Here is a 20,614-nt window from a genome sequence, read left to right as displayed (position 1 = left end):
CGCTCTGGAATAAGAGGGTATCGGCAGTTACTCATTAATTTAACAGATATCTACTGAGTTCCTACCAGGTGTCAGGCATTGTCACACCATAAGGGACATAGCTATGAGAGCAACATTGGGTACTGGGGACGCCCAGAGGAGGATTCTAACTCAGCCAGGGTAGATCAGAGAAAGCTTGAAGGCTGAAAAGCTTTCCAAAGAACCCTCAAAAAAGGGATGACTGGGTGTGTGCGGGAGGGAGTAAGGATGGCAGAGTGCGGGGACTATCTGGCTCGGGTAATAGTACTTGCAGAGTTGGGGAGGAAAGTTTGGTGTAACTGTGATATGAAGCACAATTCCAGGAATGGGCAGCTTGTCAGAACAAGGGATAGCAGAGGCTAGAGATGATGGTATGGATTGGGTCACCAAAGGGCTCAGGAAATGTCCCCTACGAGGGCGAGACAATTAGAAATGTCCCGGGTGTACTGGAGAAGAGGGTACTAAGTAGAGAGAAGAGCAGAAACTAAGAGAAGGTGTGGTCAGGACTCTCTTCAGTGTGACTAGACTAAGTTGACAGAGAGGAAAAGGCCAAAATGAGGCATGAAGGAAGCCATACTGCACAGAGCCTGGACTGCCAGGCTGAGGGACTTGGTCCTTCTCCTGGGAAATCTGGGGAGCCCAGGAGGGGCTGTGAACAGGAGAGAGGCAGGGTCAGCTCTGGGACCATGTGGGAGACTAATGAGGGGAAAGATTGGAGGCCAGGATCCAGTGAGAGAGGACAAGGCCTGAGCTGGGACAGTGACCCCTATGGGACACCAGGGCTATATTTCCATGTCCTTCCTCTTTCCCACTCCCCATGTATTCCTAGCCAGACACAGAACAAAGGCAAAAATCTTTTATTTCAATTTTAGAGAAGCCACCAGCCTCTTCTCCCCGCTTGGAAGCACGAGGAGACACTGGGTCAAGAAGGCACCGACAGAAGAGGCATCGCCACCATCAATTGCTAAGAAGAAAGGGAGATAGGGTTCAGGACCCAGGAGTCAAGCTCCCTCCCCCCAACCCCCAGAAGTCCAGCCCCACCCCCACCCCAGGTACCCTTCTCTTCTGATGGAAGGCCGCCTTGCTTTCCTCAGAGTTGATCCGAAGGGGGATATAGGTATCCAGATGGTACAGCTGCTGGTGGTCCCCCATCACTAGGTGGTTCTCCCCAATCTCCAACGACAGCCCCAGTGCTCCATCCTGGTGATACACTAGAATCAACCCACCCTTCCTTTTCTTGCCATAGGACGATAAGAACACAGGGAGAAAAGACTGAAGAGCTGGGATACCATATTTAAAGAATCTAACATTCCAGGAAAAAGGTAGAAGATGATAATTACAGTTCTCCACCACTTATCACTTACAATGCCCTGGTCATCATCCTTGGGACAGCACCGGAAGTGGGCCTGAGGACCCCATGGGACAGAGGAGGCAACCATACTCAGACTCATACAGGTCTGACAACAAGCCCACATCACTTTCCCTTGAAGACCCCACTCTTTTCAGACCTCATTCTCCAGCTCTGGTTGAGGGTACACTCACCAGTTTGGGGAGGTCAATTTCAGCCAAGAGGAGATCAGGGGCTTCCAGCCAAAGGTTCAGGTGAGGTTTCTCAGGGCTGGGGAGGAACAAGACCCAGAACTGAGGAGAGCCTCCAGGTCTTTGCCCGGCTGTTACCTCTGCTTAGCATGCGGTTCCCTCCCTTTCTTGCTCCTACCAGCCCTGCTGCCTCAGGGTGGCCTTCCCAGTGGCAGTTCTGCTCCCCTCTCTGGGTTCCCAGAGCACCAGGACACTGGGCCCCCCAACGGAGGATGGGGGGTGGAGGGAAAGAGAGGGATTCCAAAGAGCATTGGGAAGACATGAGAGAGGGAACCCATTGAAAGCCCACCCTTCCTCAGGTCTTGGGGAGTCTGCAGTATACAGGTTTCCCAACTCCTGGATCTGAGGACGCTGCTTGGAGCGGATATTTTGCTGGGAGATGGAGCCCAGAAAAGGCCGGTTCTTCAATATGCGCCACTCTGCGGGGTGGGAGTGCAGGGTCAAAGGTCACATGGGTCAGGGTTCCCTTGGCTCCCTCAAGGGGTCTGGCACAGCAAGAGCTCCACCGGGAGGGGCGGAGGTAGCTAGGGATCTGACCACACCCCCAAGGTTGGCTTTAGGAAGCACGCCCAGCTTAACCCCGCCCTTCCTGGGTATCAGTGAATAAAACCTCAGTCCTGGAGATGCTCGGGACCCTGCCCCTTACCCGGAAGCCCGGGCCTGATCCCGCCCCCCAACCCTCACCCCCAGCTCCCCTAGGGGAGCCTTGCCGTCTCCCTGGAAGCCAAAGCTAAGGGGAGAAAACCCATGCCCACACTAGGCCCACCTCTCCCAGGGCGTGCCCCTAAGCTGCTCCTGGCTCAGCTCCTCTCGGTGGTCCAGGCCCCACGTCTCACCTGGATTCAGCTGCAAGCTGTATTTGTCCTCCAGGCCCTCCCTGGCGACGGTGATCACGAGCTCTCGCAAGAAATCACTGTTCTGAGGGGGGGGGTGGAGAAGAGATGTGGAGGACTCGGAGGGGTGGAGGGATAAGTCCCTGCCCAGGCCTTACCCGCAGCCCCGCCCCAACCTGCATCCTCCGGTAGAAGTCGCTGTTGACAGCTACGTCGTAGGCGGTACAACCCTGGCCTTCTGCGGGGACACAAAGAAGGTGAGACAACCCTACCGCTCAAACACAGGCTGGGGAAAAACAATAAAAGGATAGCAGCCACAAGAAACAGACCCAGAGACGATTAGAAGTGAGGACCCAAGACATGCACTTGCCAGTCTGGACTCTTACCAGCCTCCAGTCTCTTCCCCTCTGGTCCTTCCCCACCAAGTCCCAGAGCTGACCTGCCCCTCCCCTGCTCACAGCCCTCCCAGGACTCCCAACCAACCTCCGGGCGAAGGACTGAGTCCTTCAGCCTGGCGCTGGAGGCCCTGTGTGGTCTGCCCCACCACCTGGAGAGAGATGCGCACTTCTATAGCTACCTCCTCCCTGTAAATTTCTTCCAATCTCTCTCAATTACTGACGAACGCTGTTCAATCATTCTGGCCTCTGGACCCCTCTGTCCCCTCTTCCCAGAACCCTCTTCTCTGTCTTGGCCTAATGAATTTCGGTTCCTTCAAGTCTTATGTCTGACATCTCCTCCTCCAGGAAGCCTTCCTGGATCCCTCGAAGAGCCCCCTCCAGCACAGGAAGAATCACAGAATATTGAAATCACAGGTTTTGGGTTTGATCAGTCCCTACTCCCCAGGGCAATGCCCAAAACTTGGTCCCAGGAGGCTTCAGGGAACATATATGAATTGAAAAAACAAAGATATAGAGACAAAAATGCAACAGAGACAGAGGTGAGACAAGGCAGAGACAGAGACAAGGAAGAAGGGCAGAGGAGAAAAGGGATGAATGAGGGCTGGCCTGGGGATTAGAGTCAGATCAGCTAATGGGGCACCTGCCCAGCCCTTCCTCGCTCTGGAGTGGGACAGGGAGAAGTGCCAGCCTGGCCAGGTGGGCAAAACAGGACTGCCCTGTGTAGAAGGTGCTGGAGGCCCAAGAGGCTAGGGATATGCCATGGGGAAAAAGGACCGGATCAGGGGGTCTAGATTTCTAGGTCCTGCAGGAGGAGGGTCCTGGATCCTGTATTCTTGGATCGTAGGGAAGGACCTAGAAGGCTAGAGTCCTGGGTCCTCTGATGGTACTGACTTGCATCCAGTTCGGCATGAGGTTCTCCCAGACTCATGGGGATGCGAAACGCAGCTTGGTCCTCCTCCAGCATTTGAAGCAGTTCATCCTCAGTCACATCAGCCGGAGGAGGGATAGAGGGAGAGTGACAGATGTTGATGAAAACCTTCCCTTGGGATGAGTTCGTCTTTATGCAGAAGCCTGGTGGGAATGAGTTGATACTGACCATCTGCCTCCGCGTGGTTCTTGATTTCCACCCACCCTCTCCTCAATCTGTCCTTTTGATGTGTCCCCCTTTTTGAGTCACAATCCTCCACTTTCTGGGTCTGTTTCCTTCCTGCCCCTGGGATCTCTGACTCTTTTTATTTTGGAGTCTCTGTCCTCTTTGTCAGTCTTGTACTCCCCCTCTTCTCTTTGGATCTCTCTGGGTCTCTGTTCTCTCCCCGCTACAGTCTCTAAGCCCCATTTTTGTGTCTCCTCCCCCCTCTCTCTGTGTCCCCTGCACCCAGTGTCTGTCCATCTCTCTCTGGGACTCTCTCTCTCTTTAGGTTTCTGCCTGTCTCACCAGGTTGAGGTTGGATCTGTGTTGATTCTGGTCTGCTTGTCTGGGCTTGCTGGAGCTCCTTGGAGGCCTACGTGAAGGAAAACAATTTTCAGGCTTGGCGTCTGTGCTATCAGACCCCTCATTTGTTTCTCAAATGTTTATTGGGCAATTTTTATGTCTATAAGCTGTGCAGAGAATAAGACATATTATGTTCCCCTCCTTCACTGAGGAACCCAAAAAACAACCCCAGCCCTACTCCTATTTATTCCAGAGCCTATTCAAACTTGGAGTTAAACAACTACAATGCCCATAGGCCCTGTTGCTTCCCTAGTGCATTCTGGGAACTGTAGTACCATTTCTGAAGAAAAAAAATCCCCCAAGGGAGCCAGGAGTCCCGGTCAGTCCGCACCTGCAACAGCAGCTCCTCGAAACGCGCCGTCTCAGCGCCCATTGTCTCTGCCTCGTTTAGCTCTGGCACCAGCAACTTCGAGTCCGCCATTAGCCCTGGGGAAGAGACCTAGGCGTCCCCAGCAACCCCTACTTGGGGGAACCTTCCCGGAGATCTGAACTCAGGGGCCTGCTGCCCGGCCCTCAACCGAGTCCCAACACCCACTTTTCTGTAGGAAAATCGAAGAATCTGGCCGGAAACTACAATTACACTCAGATCAAATACCGTCGTCAAATCTGTGGGGAGTCAATATATCTAGATGCTCTCGAGGTCTTCCGTGCCAAATGTGTGACAGCTACTCTTCTGTTCTCTGTATAACCAGGAATTTGAGGCGGCCACATTTCCGACTAACCCAACCCTCATTCAAGAATCCTGCAACCGTATTCCGTTATCGACCAATCATAGTCTACGTCTGAGGCCACGCCTCTCACCGTAACCAATCAAAACTAAGTTCTGAGGCTGCTCATTAAATGACACATTTCAGGTGTGGATTAAGGCCACACTTCCCCTCTTTTCCTTCAACCGCATTGGCCAGGTTACCGAGCAGTCAAGATTCGCACACTATCAAAACCTTAATTTCAATGTCCAGCCTAAGAGACTCCCTTCTGATCTCTGAACTATCGCTTCGTCACAGAGCTAGATTCGATTCTCTAGAAAATGTATTTCGGACGAAAAGCTGCACTTTTGTGAACGGGATGGCAGGAAGACAAACAATACGGCCCCTTTTCTAAACCTAGAGTTCTCCCAACTATTTGCAAGGCACCCACATTTTCGTTCTTCCTCTTCCTCCCCCTTCCATCCCCGTTTTGAGGACTACGCAAACTCCAAACTATATTCCCCAGCTTGGGCTCATGGGCGGGGTCACCGGGTCCTAAGGCGGGGTTACGCTCTATCTCCGTAACCCCGACCTTTGCGCTGGAGGGGGCGGGGCCGCTCTTCGGACCTCAAGTTCCCTTGGGCAGAGTTCCCCGCAGTCGGTGGGAAGCAGTCGGGACTGATGATGGCTGCCACTCGCGCAGGGACCCGCGCCCGAGAGATCTTCACCTCGCTGGAGTACGGACCGGTGCCGGAGAGCCACGCATGCGCACTGGTGAGGGCCTGCCTGGCCGGCGCTGCCCATCCCCCTCCCCAGTTCTCCGGCCGCCGTTTGCGCGCAGATTCCCGTGATCCCCCGCGGCAGCTCAGAAACTCGGCCCCTTTCGGGTCCCGTGACTCCTTCCACCCCTTAGGACCCATTCATGGAGGACGTTCCCTTAAGCCTTTGCAATGACAGCCTCTTAGCCTTTTTGTCTGTTGTTACGATCCTTGGTAGTTCTCATACTCCACGGTCCGAATTCACGGTGGTGTTTCCTCTATTCCTCAGAACAACCCCCAAATCCCCATAGACTTCCCATGATTCCTCAGAACATCCTGTGGCTCCCATGGTCCTTCGGGGGTCCCCGGAATTCCTGGGGGGGCTCCCTTGATCACCCGGAACCTCCATGGAGTCCCGTGATTTCTCAGCCCTCTCATACCTTTGGGACTCATGATCTTGGAAACTCAGAACCCCAAAATACATGAGAACTCTCTGTAATTACCTACAGCCCCTCAGAATACCCTCATGGGGCCCCTATGATCCCCAACTACCTCTCAGAATGTCTCACAGGGCTCCCATGAGTCCTCAGGGCCTGTTATAATCCTGCTGATGCTCCCGTCAGCTCGATGTTCAGAACTTCTCTAGGAGTCCCGTGACCTTTCAGGGTCTTCCAGAACGTTTTGAGGGTTCCTGTAGATAAGTATGGTGCCTTGAATTTTCTGTAATTACCCAGGCCCCTCAAAATTCCCTCATGGGACTATGGTGATGGGGGCAGGCTCCTCTAGCACTCAAGTTTGAGAAGCTTGGGCTTGCTTCTCTTGAGGAAGAGAGGAGGAGGCTAGAACAGTAGTCCAAGTGGAAGAAGATGAGACCAGAGCCAGCGCGGGCTGTAGAGATAGAGAGGAGGGATGAGGCAGAGAGGCAGGAGGAACAGGGTTTGGGGATTGAGAGGGCAAGGACAGTGCTTGGGGTCTGGCCCTGTGACTTGGTGGCTGTCTCTCCGTACCCCTCTACGGTGAACCCTGGAGGAGCAGGCTCCTGGGAGAAGATTCTGGCTCGGTTATCACATGGTGAGAGTGGACAGGACCTGGGAACAGTCGTGGGCCATGAGCAGGAGGCACATACTACTTTGAGCCTCAAGTCTGGAGACAGGGACCTGGGAGTCACCAATGTAGAAAGATAAACCGTGGGAGTGACAAGATTATCTAGAAATATAGTGTAGACTCAGATAAGAGGAACTGGGCAATGTACAGAGAATATCTACACTTGGAGGTTGGTTAGAGGTGGAATAGCATGAAATAGCAGTAATGCGATAACAGCTTATGTTTATTGGATGCTTTCTGTATGCCGCCCTCTGTGCTCAGCATAATTACACTGAATCCCCAGAACTGCTGTGAGAGGGGATTATTGTAATTATTTCAGTAATAGCACACAGAGGCTTGAAGAGGTATATAATTTGCTCACAGTCAATACAGCTTAAAAGAGGAAGCTGAGATTTGAATCTGAGCCCTTGGATTCCAGAGCCTGTGGGCCCCCCCACCACTGTCCAAGCAAAGGTCTCAACCCTACAGTCTGTGGGTCACATTCAGCCAACAAACATGTTTTCTTTGGCCTAAACTTTATTTGTAAAAATGTGAATTAATGGACAATTAATTCCTTGTAAACATCCGGGATTCCAGCTCCTCTTGAAAATAAAACCCCCAAATTTGGCAACCTTTGGCTCACGTTCCCTGACAAAAATCATCTGGATGCATTAGACAAGTGAGTTCCCCGTCTCCACCAGGTCCTCTTCTCACACTAACATGGTCTGCCAGGACCCTATGGACCCTAGGGTTTTGTTTTTCCTTTGAGGGAAATTTTGCAAATTTCCAGAGTACTTAATATTATGAACTCCATGTACCCATCACTCAGCTTCAGCAATCATCAGCATTTGATCCAGCATTTGATCCCTTTTTTTCTCTTGTTCTGGAGTGATTGAAATCCCAGATGTCATGTTATTTTCCCATAAATATCTGAATCCTCATTTCTAACAGATGAGGACTGATTATGTAACATAAATACCATGCCATTTTCACACTTAATATTTTAACAATCATTCTTTAACATCGTATATCCTCAACTGTTTCAAAAATATCTCTGTCCCTGGGGTGGGGGGTTTGAATTTGGAACTCCCGCGTAGTTGACTATTTAACTTTAAAGAAAAATGAGAAGGGCCAGTTGGCAGGGGAAGAGAAAAATCAGGAAACTGTGGCATTGGGGATGTTGAAAGAAGAACTTGTAGGAGGAAAAAGTGGGAAGCATTTCTTAGATTTAGCGAGGGTTTGGGCAAGAGAACCAGGGACAGAGAGAAATGAAGCCCTCTGTGGAAGGTGAGATGCAACAAAATGAACAGAAAGTCTTAAGTAGTGCTGCTCTGAACACATAACGTAACATGCAGGATTTCTTTAATCCTCACCGTAGCCCTGTGAAATAGGGAGGGACTGTCATCATCCCCATTTTCCAGATGGCTTAGCAGAAGCCAGGGTGATACAAGATCCTGGCTGAGGTTGCACGATGAGTAAGTACCGGAGCCAGAATTCAAACCCAGGTCATGTGGACCCTAGCTCCAAGGACCCCCACTCTAGGCTTCCCCTCTGCAAAGCGATGTGCTATGCCTTGGGTTCACTTAGATGTGTCACAGCTGGATAAACTGCACCTGGCAGGGCAGTCTCCAGGTTGTCTTCAGTGAGGGTACACAGCCACTCCCCCAAATGATGACAGCTGAGATGGGAGGGAATGCGATCACACACTTGGCGTCTCATAGGCATTGTTTCCAGGGTCCTAGCAAGGGTCACAGGTGTTCCAACAAAAACTTGCACATGAACACTTATAGCAACACTCATCAGAGTAGCCAAAAGGCGGAAACAACCCAAATACCCATCAACTGATGAATGGATAAATAAAATGTGGTCTATCCAATGCAATATCGTACAGCCATAAAAAGAAATGAAGCTTTGATAACATGCTACAACATAGATGAATCTCAAAAACATCATGCCAAGGCAAAGAAACCAGCCACAAACTGTCCCACAGTGTAGGATTCCATTTACATGAAATGTCCAGAACAGGCAAATCCATAGAGACAGAAAGCAGGTTACTGATTGCCAGGGGTTGGGGGTAGTGGAGAGTGACTGCCTAATGGCTACAAAGTTTCCTTTTGGGGTGATGAAAATGTTCTGGAACTAGATAAAAGTGACGGTTGCCCAACATGGTGAATGTACTAAGTACCACTGAATTGTACACTTTAAAATGGTTAAAATGGTGAATTTATGTTAAGTGTATCTTATATTTACATGTGTTTTCCTGCTACACAGGAAAAATATTAGCTGATAAGGTCAAGGGGGGAAGGTGTCCCCTTTCCAGAGGACACTGAGTAGAGATTGAGCTCCTCCAGCCTCCCAGACCCCTTCCCAAACTGTCTCCACTTCCCCCAGGCCTGGCTGGACACCCAGGACCGGTGCTTGGGTCACTATGTAAATGGAAAATGGTTGAAGCCAGAACACAGAAATTCAGTGCCTTGCCAGGATCCCATCACAGGTAGGAGGTGTCCGCTAGTCTTTGGGGAGGGCGAGGTGTCCATGCCTCTAGCCATACCCGCCAAGGATACTCCCTTGTCTTTGCTCAGGGCCCTGAGGGCAGGGAGCAGCCAATGGAGGAAAGAGTCTGAGAGTTCTGGCTCCTCCTGATAACAGTCATTCTAATTATGGTCCCAAGCTCCTGTGGATGCTTTTTGAAATCACTATTTACTAAAATCCCTTCCTTGCCTGTGGGAAGCAGTCAGAGCAAAGACCAACAGATTTATCCCCATTTGTCAGATGATAAAACTGAGACACTCAGTGGGGCTGGGGCCAGCTTTATTTGCTTGGGGCGCTCCCAGCCTCCAGGTATCTCAGCCCCCTCCAGTTCTGACAAGGCTCTCCCCCTTCTATCTGGGTCCCCCCATTCATCTCTCCAGGAGAGAACTTGGCCAGCTGCCTCCAGGCACAGGCCGAGGATGTGGCAGCAGCTGCAGAGGCTTCCAGAACCGCATTGGAGAACTGGAGTGTACTCCCTGGAGCCTCTCGGGCCCAGCACCTGACCAGGTAATGCAGTTGAGGTGTGGACCCCAGGAGGTAGAGAAGGACTTGAGAACAAAGACTCTATTTCCCAATATCCCACTGAATTCATTGGCAGCTAAGGTTCATAGTCCCAGCATGACTTTGGGCCTTTAGTGGCTAAAACATCCATTTCCCGCTATTCTTGGGACTAGTAATGACAAAGCCTCTATTTCCTAGAATATCTTTGGTACTCATCAGGGTTCCATTTCTCAGAAGCTCATTAGGGCTCATGGAGCCCCAAAGCCCATTTTCCAGCACATTCATGGGGCAGCTAGAGACAAGATTCCATTTCCCAAAATGTAATTGAGATTAGAGCTAAGCCCCAGCACCTTTGGGGATTACAGGTAGGTGGGCAAGGTCTTCACACAGCACTCTCAGGTAGAGTGTCCCTTTAATGTAGTGGACTGCATTTCCCATAAACCTCTGGTGCCCTCAATCCCTGGTAAGTGGTGGGGATGCCCCAGTGGTTCATGGGAATTATTGTAGTCCAGGTATATAGGGGTATGTTCCAAGACTTTTATCAGTCTGGGGGGCCCTGGGAAATGACCATCCCCCTTGCTTTCTCCACAGGCTGGCTAAGATGATACAGAAGCACCAGCGGCTGCTGTGGACCCTGGAGTCCCTGGTTACTGGGCGGGCCATTCGAGAGGTTCGAGACAGGGACGTCCCGCTAGCCCAGCAGCTGCTCCAGTACTATGCAGTCCAGGCACACACCCAGGAGGAGGCACTGGCAGGCTGGGAGCCCATGGGTGAGAAGCCTGAGTCCTGGCTGCCAGCCCCTGCCTACCTCATAGCCCAGCAGTGCCTGTGCCAGTGCCCTCATTTGTTCTTCCAGGAGTAATTGGTCTCATCTTGCCACCCATGTTCTCCTTCCTTGAGATGATGTGGAGTATTTGCCCTGCCCTGGCTGTGGGTAAATGATGGACTGAGGGCCTAGACTCCTGGGTCTGAGGGAGGAGGTCTGGGGTTGGACTCATGAGTCTAAGGGAGGAGGGGGCTGGGGGCCTAGACTCCTGGGTCTGAGGGAAGAGGGGCTGGGGGCTGGACTCCTGGGTCCTTGAGTTACCTGCCTTCCCCAGGCTGTACTGTGGTGGTCCTCGTACCCCTGGCTTCCCCAACGCCCCTCCTCCTGGCCCAGCTGGCAGGGGAGCTAGGCCCATTCCCAGGAATCCTCAACATGATCAGTGGCCCTGCCTCTCTGGGACCTGTCCTGGCCTCCCAGCCTGGTGTCCAGAAGGTGGTCTTCTGCGGAGCTGTTGAGGTATCTTCAGGGCTGGTGGGAGGACGGGACAGGGCTGGGGAGCTGGAAGGATCCTCTGCCAGCTGAACCCCATTTGGGGTCCCTCAGGAAGGTCGTGCCCTTCGACGGACCCTAGCAGGCATGGGTCCCGAGCTGGGCCTGGTACTGGGAGCCGAGTCGCTACTGTTGCTGACAGAGATGGCAGATGTGGACTCGGCTGTGGAAGGCGTCGTGGATGCAGCCTGGTCCGACCGCAGCCCGGTGAGACCCTTGTACTCGTGTCCCTTCATGTTCTAGGGGCTGTGTGCATCTGTCTCCAGACCTTGGGGCCCAGTGTCTTCCTTCATTTCAACCTCAGTTCTTTGCACCCCAGGACTGCCTTTACACCACAGCATCTGTGGGACTCCTCATCATTCCGGGTTTCTGAATCTTCATGTCTCAGCTCTCTTGGTCTTACGGGGCGGAGGTCTGTGTCTCTTGTTCTTTAGGACTCCTCGTTTTTCTCAGTGTTGATGTCCCTAGTTTTCCAACCTCTGTCTTCACTCTGAATCACCAACTTTCTGTAACTCCACCTCCTGTCTGGGGCCTGGGGCCTCGGGCCTCAGAGTGTCTCCAGGGTCCTTGGCCACTTCTCACTGATCCTCTTCTGATCTCTGCATGTGTGTCCCTGAGTCTCAGCCTTTTCTGGGGACATGGACCCCCATATGGGCCCTGACTTTGCCTACCTTGATACTCCTTTTCCCAATAGGGGGGCCTCAGGCTTCTCATCCAGGAGTCTGTGTGGGATGAGACTATGAGGCGGCTCCAGGCGCGGATGGGGCGCCTTCGGGGCGGCCGAGGGCTGGACGGGGCCGTGGACATGGGGGCCCGAGGGGCTGCTGCACATGCACTAGCCCAGCGCTATGTGTGTGAGGCCCAGAGCCAGGGCGCACAGGTGAGCTGGGTGGGTGCAGACTCCAGAGTGCTAGGGGAGGTGGGACCTTGGTCTGAGAGAGTAGGGGTTAGGGGCCTGGATTCTTGAGTCTGAGGGAGGAGGGGCTGGGGGCCTGGATTCTTGAGTCTGAGGGAGGAGGGGCTGGGGGCCTGGACTCCTGGGTCTGAGAGAGGAGGGGCTGGGGGCCTGGACTCCTGGGTCTGAGAGAGGGGGGGCTGGGGGCCTGGACTCCTGGGTCTAAGAGAGGAGGGGCTGGGGGCCTGGACTCCTGGGTCTGAGAGAGGAGGGGCTGGGGGCCTGGACTCCTGGGTCTGAGGGAAGAGACTGCTAGGAGTGGACTTCTAGATCTAATTCTCTTTCTCCTCAGGTGTTCCAGGCTGGCGATGTGCCCTCAGATAGCCCATTCTTTCCCCCAACTTTGGTCTCTGATCTACCCCCAGCCTCCCCATGTACCCAGGCAGAGGTGAGCCCCTTAGGGTCCCAGGAGTCTTATTCTGTCCACCCATCCACACCCAGATATGGGCAGCAGTACTACACCTGCAGAAGCCCCTGGGTGACCATTTGGCCTGGGTCTGGGGCTGCTGACTGCTGGAGGCTGGTACACTAATGGTTGGGGTATAGGAGGGAGGCCCTGGCCAGGCCCCCTGAGCTCCCTCGTCACTCTTTCAGGTGCCATGGCCTCTGGTTGTGGCTTCCCCATTCCGCACAGCCAAGGAGGCATTGGCCATGGCCAACGGGACCCCCCGAGGAGGGAGTGCCAGTGTGTGGAGTGAGAGACTGGGACAGGCCCTGGACCTGGGCTACAGGTCAGTTGGCACCCACTGGGGCACAAAAAGCGGGCCCAAGCTTCAGTCTTCATGTCTCCCTTTCTTCCTAGGATCTCTCTCACCCCAACCTTTCTGACTCACCGCCCCCCTCTCAACTTTCTGTTTTTCTCTCTTATGTCCACCTCTCTCCCCACAGGCTCCAGATGGGCACAGTCTGGATCAATGCACATGGCCTCAGAGACCCTGCAGTGCCCACAGGTGGCTGCAAAGAGAGTGGATCTTCCTGGCATGGGGGCCTAGATGTGAGTGCACCCCTGTCCCCACCCAGCACTGTCACCACTGCTTCATCCACCTTGTGCTCAGCTGGAGTTCTCTTGACACTGCCCCTCTCATAGGGTCTGTATGAGTATCTGCGGCCCTCAGGGACCCCTGCCCGGCTGCCCTACCTTTCTGAGAATCTGAACTATGACATTTTTGGTCTTGCTGTCCCCTCAACCCTACCTGCTGGGTCTGAAACAGGGCCCGGGTAAGCTATTCCAGGGGCTGTCACTCCCAGAATCCCTAGGGGTGTGGAAGAGGCAAAGGGAAGTTGTGGCAGGCTCCCCCATGGACTGAAGGGGGGTTTGTTAGAGCCATCGAGGGGTCCCTAAGTCTTGCTGAGAATTGCATTCTGAGTCTTATTGGCCTCACACCCACTACCCAGACCTGATGAGAGCCTCAGTTCTGTCAAATGGTCTGTACTTTCCCAAAGACTCATGGGATCAGGAATTTGGGGTCCCATGGGTCGTGGGATCTGGGGTGGCAAATGGGCTCTGAGCAGACTTTGGCCCCAAGACCCACCCTCATGCCTCCTCACCCTACTCCAGTCCAGCACCCCCCTACGGGCTCTTCGTGGGGGGCCGTTTCCAGGCTCCTGGAGGCCGGAGTTCCAGGCCCGTCCAGGACTCACACGGCAACCTCCATGGCTATGTGGCTGAGGGCGGAGCCAAGGATATCCGAGGTGCTGTGGAAGCCGCTCACCAGGCTGCCCCTGGGTAAGGGAGTGTCACAGGAAAACCCAGGGGTCATAGGGCAGCAGAGAGGATAGTCTGGGACCCCCAAGGGCTGATGGGTTATGGAGTCTGAGCAACCAGGGTTGATGGGATAGGGGCCTGGCCCTTCACTTCCCTCCCTGGGCGGATGGGCCATGCGGCCTGGACCCACAGAGTAGGGGCTGTGGACAGATAATGGGCACCTGGGAAGAGCCAGGACCAGAATACTGGCCCCTAATGTGCACTGTCTGCCCACAGCTGGGTGGGCCAGTCACCAGGGACCCGGGCAGCCCTGCTGTGGGCGCTCGCAGCTGCCCTGGAGCGCCGGGAGTCCACCTTGGTCTCGAGGCTGGAGAGGCAGGGAGTGGAGCTAAAGGCTGCCAAGGCGGAGGTGGAGCTGAGTGTGAGGCGGCTTCGGGCATGGGGGGCGCGCTCCCAGACCCAAGGCCACTCCCTGCAGGTAAGAGGGGTCTGTGGACGAGCAGACACAGGGCAGGCTGTCTGGAGTGGGGTCAGAGCAAAGGCTTTGAAGTGAACCAGACTTGGGGCACAAGCTGCATGATCCTCAGTATGTGGTCTCACCTCTCTGTACCTCGATTTCTTCATCTGTATAATAGGCATATGGTCCACCTCATAGGGTAGTGTTTCAAATTGTTGTTAGTGACCCATTACTGGGTCATTAAATCAATTTAGTGGGTTGTAGCCATGATTTTTTTAAACAAGAGAATAGAGTAGAAAATATAGAGTATGTTGCACAGACTATTGTTTGATGTGACATGTTTCATTTATATACATAATATACAACTAAACATAGATACTGGGTTGGTATGAAACATGGTGGGTCCACTGAAGTAAGCGAAGATTCAGCAACTCAGGCGATGGCACAGAAGCGCTCAGAGATAGAGATAATAGAAAGCTAGTAAGTCATTTGACCTGGGTTTCTTCCATAAATGATACGCGGTTATACAATTATACCATGGTATTGACCTTGATGAGTTGTTATGAAGACTAAATGAACTAAGTACTCAAGGCCTGACATATAGCTAAGGGCTCAAAAACTATTTGCTTATCGATGGCCAATAAGCACATGAAAAGATGGAGAAATGCACGTCAAAACCACGATGAGATATCATTATGCACCTACAGTGGTACCTCGGTTTTCGAACATAATCCATTCCAGAAGACTGTTCGAGTTTTGAAACGTTCGAAAACCGAGGTGCGGTTTCCCCATAGGAAGTAATGCAAAATGGATTAATCCGTTCCAGACCTTTAAAATCAACCCCTAAAACTGCAAATTTAGCATGAATTTTACTATCTAATGATACTATAGATCCATAAAATTTACGGCGTTCGTAAACCGAAATGTTCGTCAACGGAGACGTTCGAAAACCGAGGTATCACTGTATTTGAATAGCTAAAATTCAAAAGACAGACCATATCAAGTGTTGGTGAGGATATGGAGGAACCAGAACTCGTACCCTAGTGGTGGGAATGTGACTGGGACAACCATTTTGGAAAACAGTTTGGCAGTTTCCTAAAAAGTTGAAAATACTCTTATACCATATAACCTGGCTGTGATCCCTAGGTATATACCTAGATAAATTTCATTTGTACGTTTGAAGCCAAGAGAAGTGAAACCATTTACCCCTGCAAAGACAGAGAGTGCCAAAAAAAATGTATACATATTTTAAGAAAGGAAAAAACTGTATTAAAAGTGTAATACTCAATATATACCGATAACAAAAGATGAATACAAGTCGTGTATACATTTTTTGGCACCCTCGGTATATAAGTGTTTATAGCAGCGTTATTGATAGTAGCCGAAAATTGGGAGCAACCCAGATGTCCCTCAGTAGGTTAATAGATAAACAAAATGTGGTACAGCTTACAATGGATTCCTACTCGCAATCAGGAGTGAATGTGCCACAACATGGATGAATCTCAAAATGACTGCTGAGTGAAAGAAGCCAGATAAAAAGTGCGGACTGTGTGATTCCATATCTAGAAATTCCTAGAAAATGCAAATTAATCTATAGTGAGAGAAAGCAGGTAAGTGGTTGTCTGAGGACAGAGAGGGTCCAAGTAGGGGCAGGGGTTAAGGATAACAAAGGGGCACAAGAAAATTTGAGGGGTGAAATTCATTACCTTGATTGTGGTGATGGTTTCATGGATGTATACATGTCAAAACTTATCAAATTGTACCCTTTAAAATGTGTCCGGTTAATGAATGTCAATTATAAAGTTAAAAAAAAAACACCACACACACACAAATCCATGGGCCAGGTACTAAGCCCTCTACACACATTAGCTAATTTCATTTTAACAGCAAATCTCAATAGGTACCATAATTATCCTCATTTGGAAGATGAGCAGCTAAGGCCCAGAGAGGTTAAGTAACTTGCCCAAGATCACACAGCTGATGAGTGGTGGAGCTTGGGACTTCAACCCAGTCCATCTGGCTCTGAACCATCACCTGGTTATATTATTATTGGAGTTGTTATGGAGAAGCAAAGAAGGAAGTGAGAGGAGGAAAGGGGCAGGTAAAGGAGGGGGCTGTGGGAGGACAGTTAGTTTCCCCTTCCCTGCCCTTGACCTCCTGCCTATCTCCTACAGGTAGCTGAGCTAACAGGCCCTGTGCTCCGCCTTCGGGAGCCGCTGGGAGTGCTGGCAATTGTGTGCCCGGATGAGTGGCCCCTGCTTGCCTTTGTGTCCCTGCTGGCCCCTGCCCTGGCCTATGGCAACACTGTGGTTTTGGTGCCCAGCGGGACCTGTCCCTTCCCTGCCTTGGATGTCTGCCAGGTAGTCACCTGCCTTCTTGCTGCTGCTCCCAGCAGCCCCTTGTGCATCAGAGGGGTGAAAGGTGCCCCAATGCCTGCATGGAGCTTGGCTCTCACCCTACCCCCTTGGTAACCATGGTAACCCCAGTCCAGGCATCCACACCTTCACTCCTCTAGACCCAGTGTCCATTTTCTTCAGACCACAAGCCTTCACCAGTCATGACCCAGACCCATTCCTTCCTAGAGCCCCATGGCCACTGCCCCAGATGCTCACGCTCCTGCTCCCACCACCCTTGGGGTCTCAGACTCCTTCCAACCCCGGATGGCCCACTCTCTCCATCCCCTAGGATATAGCCACCTTGTTGCCAGTGGGACTGGTGAATGTGGTGACAGGAGACCGGGACCACCTGACCCGCTGCCTGGCTTTGCACCAGGATGTCCAAGCCCTGTGGTATTTTGGATCTGCTCAGGTACCCTTTGTTTTGATATCTTCTGCACCTTAAACTTTACCAATAGCTTCTTCCTTTCCTGGGAACATGACTCTACTTCCTTAAAACTCCCATTGCTAAGGGGAGAAACTCCTTGGCAACCAGCTTCTGAGGTCCTGCCCTTTTAGAGCCCCAGTTACTAAGGAAGAGGATCTTCTTAGCAACAAGGGCCTGAGATCTGCCCACCCAAAGACCTAACTGTGTTGGATACCCCATTGCTCAGGGCCACACCCTAGCAACAGAGTCAGAAACCCAGTCTACCTTCTAAAACCTGATGAGAACTTGTCAACAAAAACCTCAGACCCCATTCCTTTGATCATGGGCTGCTAACGGGAAGGAAGTTCCCCACAAAGGTCAGCACCATTTCCCTTAACATCTGGAAGGTTTGCTTGCTCGGAGCTGAGCATTATAGCAACAGGGCGTACATCAAGCCTTCATGTCCCTGCTTGTAATCATCCTTGTTGCCAAGGAAGCAGCTGCTTATGAACCATACTGGAGGAATGCTGATTCCCCCTTTCTCCATGCCAGGGCTCCCAGTTTGTGGAATGGGCCTCTGCAGGAAACCTGAAGCCCGTGTGGGTGAACACGGGCTACCCGCGGGCCTGGGATCAGGAGGCCGAGGGGGCAGGCCCAGAGCTAGAGCTTCGAGCAGCACGGACCAAGTCCCTGTGGCTGCCCATGGGGGACTGACGCCTGAGTGCCACCCACTCCATCTTGGATGGTGAAGAGTTGGTCCCCGACAGACTCCAGATGCTTGGAACTTGCCTCTTATTTTGTTTTCTGTGCCCTCAAATAAACCCTTGTCAACCTTGGCTGTGCTTGTGAGGGAGGGAATGAATAGTAACTTTTGATTTGTTTGGGCCACTTTAGTTCTGTGACTCAGCAGCCCAGTGGGCTGGCTCCAGGACACCACAGTGTTTGTGAAACAGATAAAGGGGACTCTGAGGAGCCTGGGACAAAGCTGCGGGACCTTGTCTCTTCTGGTCTCCATTGGGTGGCTCCAGTTCCTTGATGTTCTCTGCCTCTGCGCTGCCTGGGAATCCATGGTGTGCTCGTATAAAATAAAACACAGTAGCTGTCTGGAATACACTAAGTCCCAGGATCTGGCTATTTGGACAGGAGAGACATAGGAGTTAGAGGAAAGTCCCTGGAAGGCTCTAGTTTGACAACCTCCCAGATTCCATGGGCTGTCTCAGTGTCCTTTCTGTTCTGCTTTAACCAGCCGAAGCCAGCTGCAGTAGGTCAAGATACCACCACCCCAGACCACTGGTGATGCTCAGCAGCACATCCTCACTGGAGGAAATCTGATTGGCCAGCCTGGGGTAGGTGTCCACTTCTGGGCCAATCACCTCAGGCCAGAGGGCTGAATCTCCTAGTCAATGAAGCCATCCAGTTGGTCAACAAATATCTATCGAGTGCCTCCTATGAGTGAAGCATTGCTTTAGGTGCTGGGGAGACAAGAACAAGACAACCTGGCCTCATGGAGCTTATGTTCTAGTGGGTGAAAGGTGTATTAGTTTCCTGTCACTGCTGTAACAAATTACCACAGTTAGTGGCTTAAATGAAACAAGCGTATTATAATTTTGGAGGTCAGAAGTCTGACATGGGTTTCACTGAGCGAAAATCAAGGTGTCAGCAGAGGCTGGGATTTGTCTCAAGTGCACTAGGGAGCCATAGAGGGTCTGTGATCAGAGGAGAGGTAGGCTCAACTCTGGTTGAAAGACAGACATAACCTAAGGTGATATGTACTATAATAATAGAGGATGGTCAGGGGAGTCTGGGGGCCAGAGAAGGCACCCTACCTAGCCTGAGTGTGTGTGTGTGTGTGTGTGTGTGTGCACGCGTGCTTTTGTGGGATGAGGGTGAGAGAGGTGGTGGGAATCTTCCCAAGGACCATGCTATCTACATTGAGGGGTTTTGTTTTGTTTTTCTAGTTTTATTGAGGTATGATTGACAAAATTGTATATATTCCCATTGTACAATATGATTTTTTAAGGTGTGCAACCTGATGCTTTAATATACATAGCATTGTGAGATGGTTACCATAATCAGGTTAATTATGCATATGACGTCACATAATTACCTTTGTGTGTGTGTGTGTGTGGTGAGAACACTTAAGCTCTCTCAGCAACTTGCAAGTGTGCAATACAGAATATGTATCATTAACTCTATTCACCGTGTTGTACATCACATCCCCAGCACTTACTCATTTTCTAAATGGAAGTTTGTATTCTTTGACCAACATCTCCCCATTTCCCCCACACCTCCAACCCCTGGCAACCACCGTTCTACTCTTTGGTTCTGAGTCTGACTTTTCCACATGTAAGTGAGATCAAACAGTATTTGTCTTTCTCTGTCTGCTTTATTTCACTTAGCATAATGTCCTCCAGGTTCATCCATGTTGTTACAAATGGTAGTATTTCCTTTTTATGGCTGAAGAATATATATGTATGTTATGTATATATTATAATCTCACATCTTTCTCCGTGCCTCAGTGGACACTTAGGTTGTTTCCATGTCTTAACTGTTGTAATAATGCTGCAGTGAACATGGAGTGCGGACACCTCTTAAGGATCCTGATTTCATTTCCTTTGGATAAATACCCAGATGTGGGATTGCTGGATCATGTGGTATTTTTCATTTTTTGAGGAATCTCCATGCTGTTTTCCACCGTGGCTGCATCATTTTACATTCCCACCAACAGTGCACGAGGGTTCCTTTTTTCCACACCCTCACCAACACCTGTTATTTCCTGTCTTTTTTATAATCTTTCTACAGATGTGAGGTGGTATCTCATTGTGGTTTTGATTTTCATTTCCCTGATGATTAGTGATTGCATTGAGTCTAGAAGTACAATGAGGATCTGATTAGGCTAGAAAAGTGGCAGAGAGCATCCCAGGCAGAGGGAACAGCACGTACAAGGCCCACAGGTGGGAAACAGCTTTGGGGGAACTCTAGTGGGCTGAATAGTGGTCCCCCAAAAGATACATCCGCATCCTCACCATTTGAATCTATGAATGTGACATTTGGAAAAACAGTCTTTTCAGATGTAATTCAGTTAAGGATCCTGAGAGAAGATCATCCTGGGTTATCCAAGTGGGACCTAAATCTAATGACAAGTGTCCTTACAAGAGACAGAAGGGGAGAAGACACAAGAGGACAAAGCCAAGAGGCAGAGGTGGAAATCTGTGTCTAGCCAGCTCCCCTTTCCTGGAGGTTGGAGGTGGGAGGTCCACAAGTTAGGATATCCTATGTCTCAAAGCCCAACCCCTCTAATCTTGTGTTTGTCTTTCTTGCCTGACCAACCCCCCATCCTGAGTCACCTCATTAGCATAAGCTCAGGTGATTTCAGGGGGCCCCTCATGAATAACAAAGACACTCCTATCATCTGAGGAAGTCTGAGGACTTAAGAGGTTGTCGCCAAGGAACCAGAGACAAAGACCAGACATATTCTCC

At 51.3% G+C, this 20,614-nt stretch overlaps 2 protein-coding genes across 5 annotated transcripts; one reads left to right on the top strand and one right to left on the bottom strand.

Moving 5' to 3' along the window:
• Positions 1–859: 859 nt before the first annotated feature.
• Positions 860–5,793, bottom strand: PIH1D1 (PIH1 domain containing 1). 3 transcript variants are annotated; one of them, XM_074316097.2, is made up of 10 exons: positions 5,654–5,793; positions 4,672–4,766; positions 4,284–4,350; positions 3,740–3,919; positions 2,627–2,688; positions 2,454–2,535; positions 1,907–2,036; positions 1,561–1,636; positions 1,075–1,218; positions 860–982 (listed from the first exon to the last, which is right to left on the bottom strand). In XM_074316097.2, the coding sequence occupies exons 2-10, from the start codon at positions 4,759–4,761 to the stop codon at positions 941–943; spliced, it is 873 nt and encodes a 290-aa protein (XP_074172198.1). In that variant the 5' UTR covers positions 4,762–4,766; positions 5,654–5,793; the 3' UTR covers positions 860–940. The 3 variants fall into 3 exon arrangements, with proteins under 3 accessions (XP_074172198.1, XP_019597190.2, XP_088656164.1); XM_019741631.3 differs by having other exon boundaries at positions 5,619–5,752; XM_088800038.1 differs by lacking the exon at positions 5,654–5,793 and adding an exon at positions 4,936–5,067.
• ALDH16A1 (aldehyde dehydrogenase 16 family member A1) lies at positions 5,662–17,970 on the top strand. Of its 2 annotated transcripts, XM_019741628.3 has the most exons (17): positions 5,667–5,800; positions 9,259–9,361; positions 9,780–9,906; positions 10,492–10,670; positions 10,757–10,834; positions 11,001–11,182; positions 11,270–11,422; positions 11,910–12,095; positions 12,463–12,558; positions 12,765–12,901; positions 13,059–13,164; positions 13,258–13,388; positions 13,729–13,896; positions 14,152–14,353; positions 16,507–16,692; positions 17,018–17,140; positions 17,687–17,970. In XM_019741628.3, the coding sequence occupies exons 1-17, from the start codon at positions 5,708–5,710 to the stop codon at positions 17,846–17,848; spliced, it is 2,412 nt and encodes an 803-aa protein (XP_019597187.3). In that variant the 5' UTR covers positions 5,667–5,707; the 3' UTR covers positions 17,849–17,970. The 2 variants fall into 2 exon arrangements, with proteins under 2 accessions (XP_074172195.2, XP_019597187.3); XM_074316094.2 differs by lacking the exons at positions 9,259–9,361; positions 9,780–9,906 and having other exon boundaries at positions 5,662–5,800.
• Positions 17,971–20,614: the final 2,644 nt, after the last annotated feature.

The sequence above is a fragment of the Rhinolophus sinicus genome, chromosome 8 (genome assembly GCF_057876585.1).
Source record: "Rhinolophus sinicus isolate RSI-liver-muscle chromosome 8, RSI-T2T, whole genome shotgun sequence".
Classification (NCBI taxonomy): domain Eukaryota; kingdom Metazoa; phylum Chordata; class Mammalia; order Chiroptera; family Rhinolophidae; genus Rhinolophus; species Rhinolophus sinicus.
The sequence above is the reverse complement of the archived record's forward strand: the minus strand, read 5'-3'. Positions and strand labels throughout refer to the sequence as shown.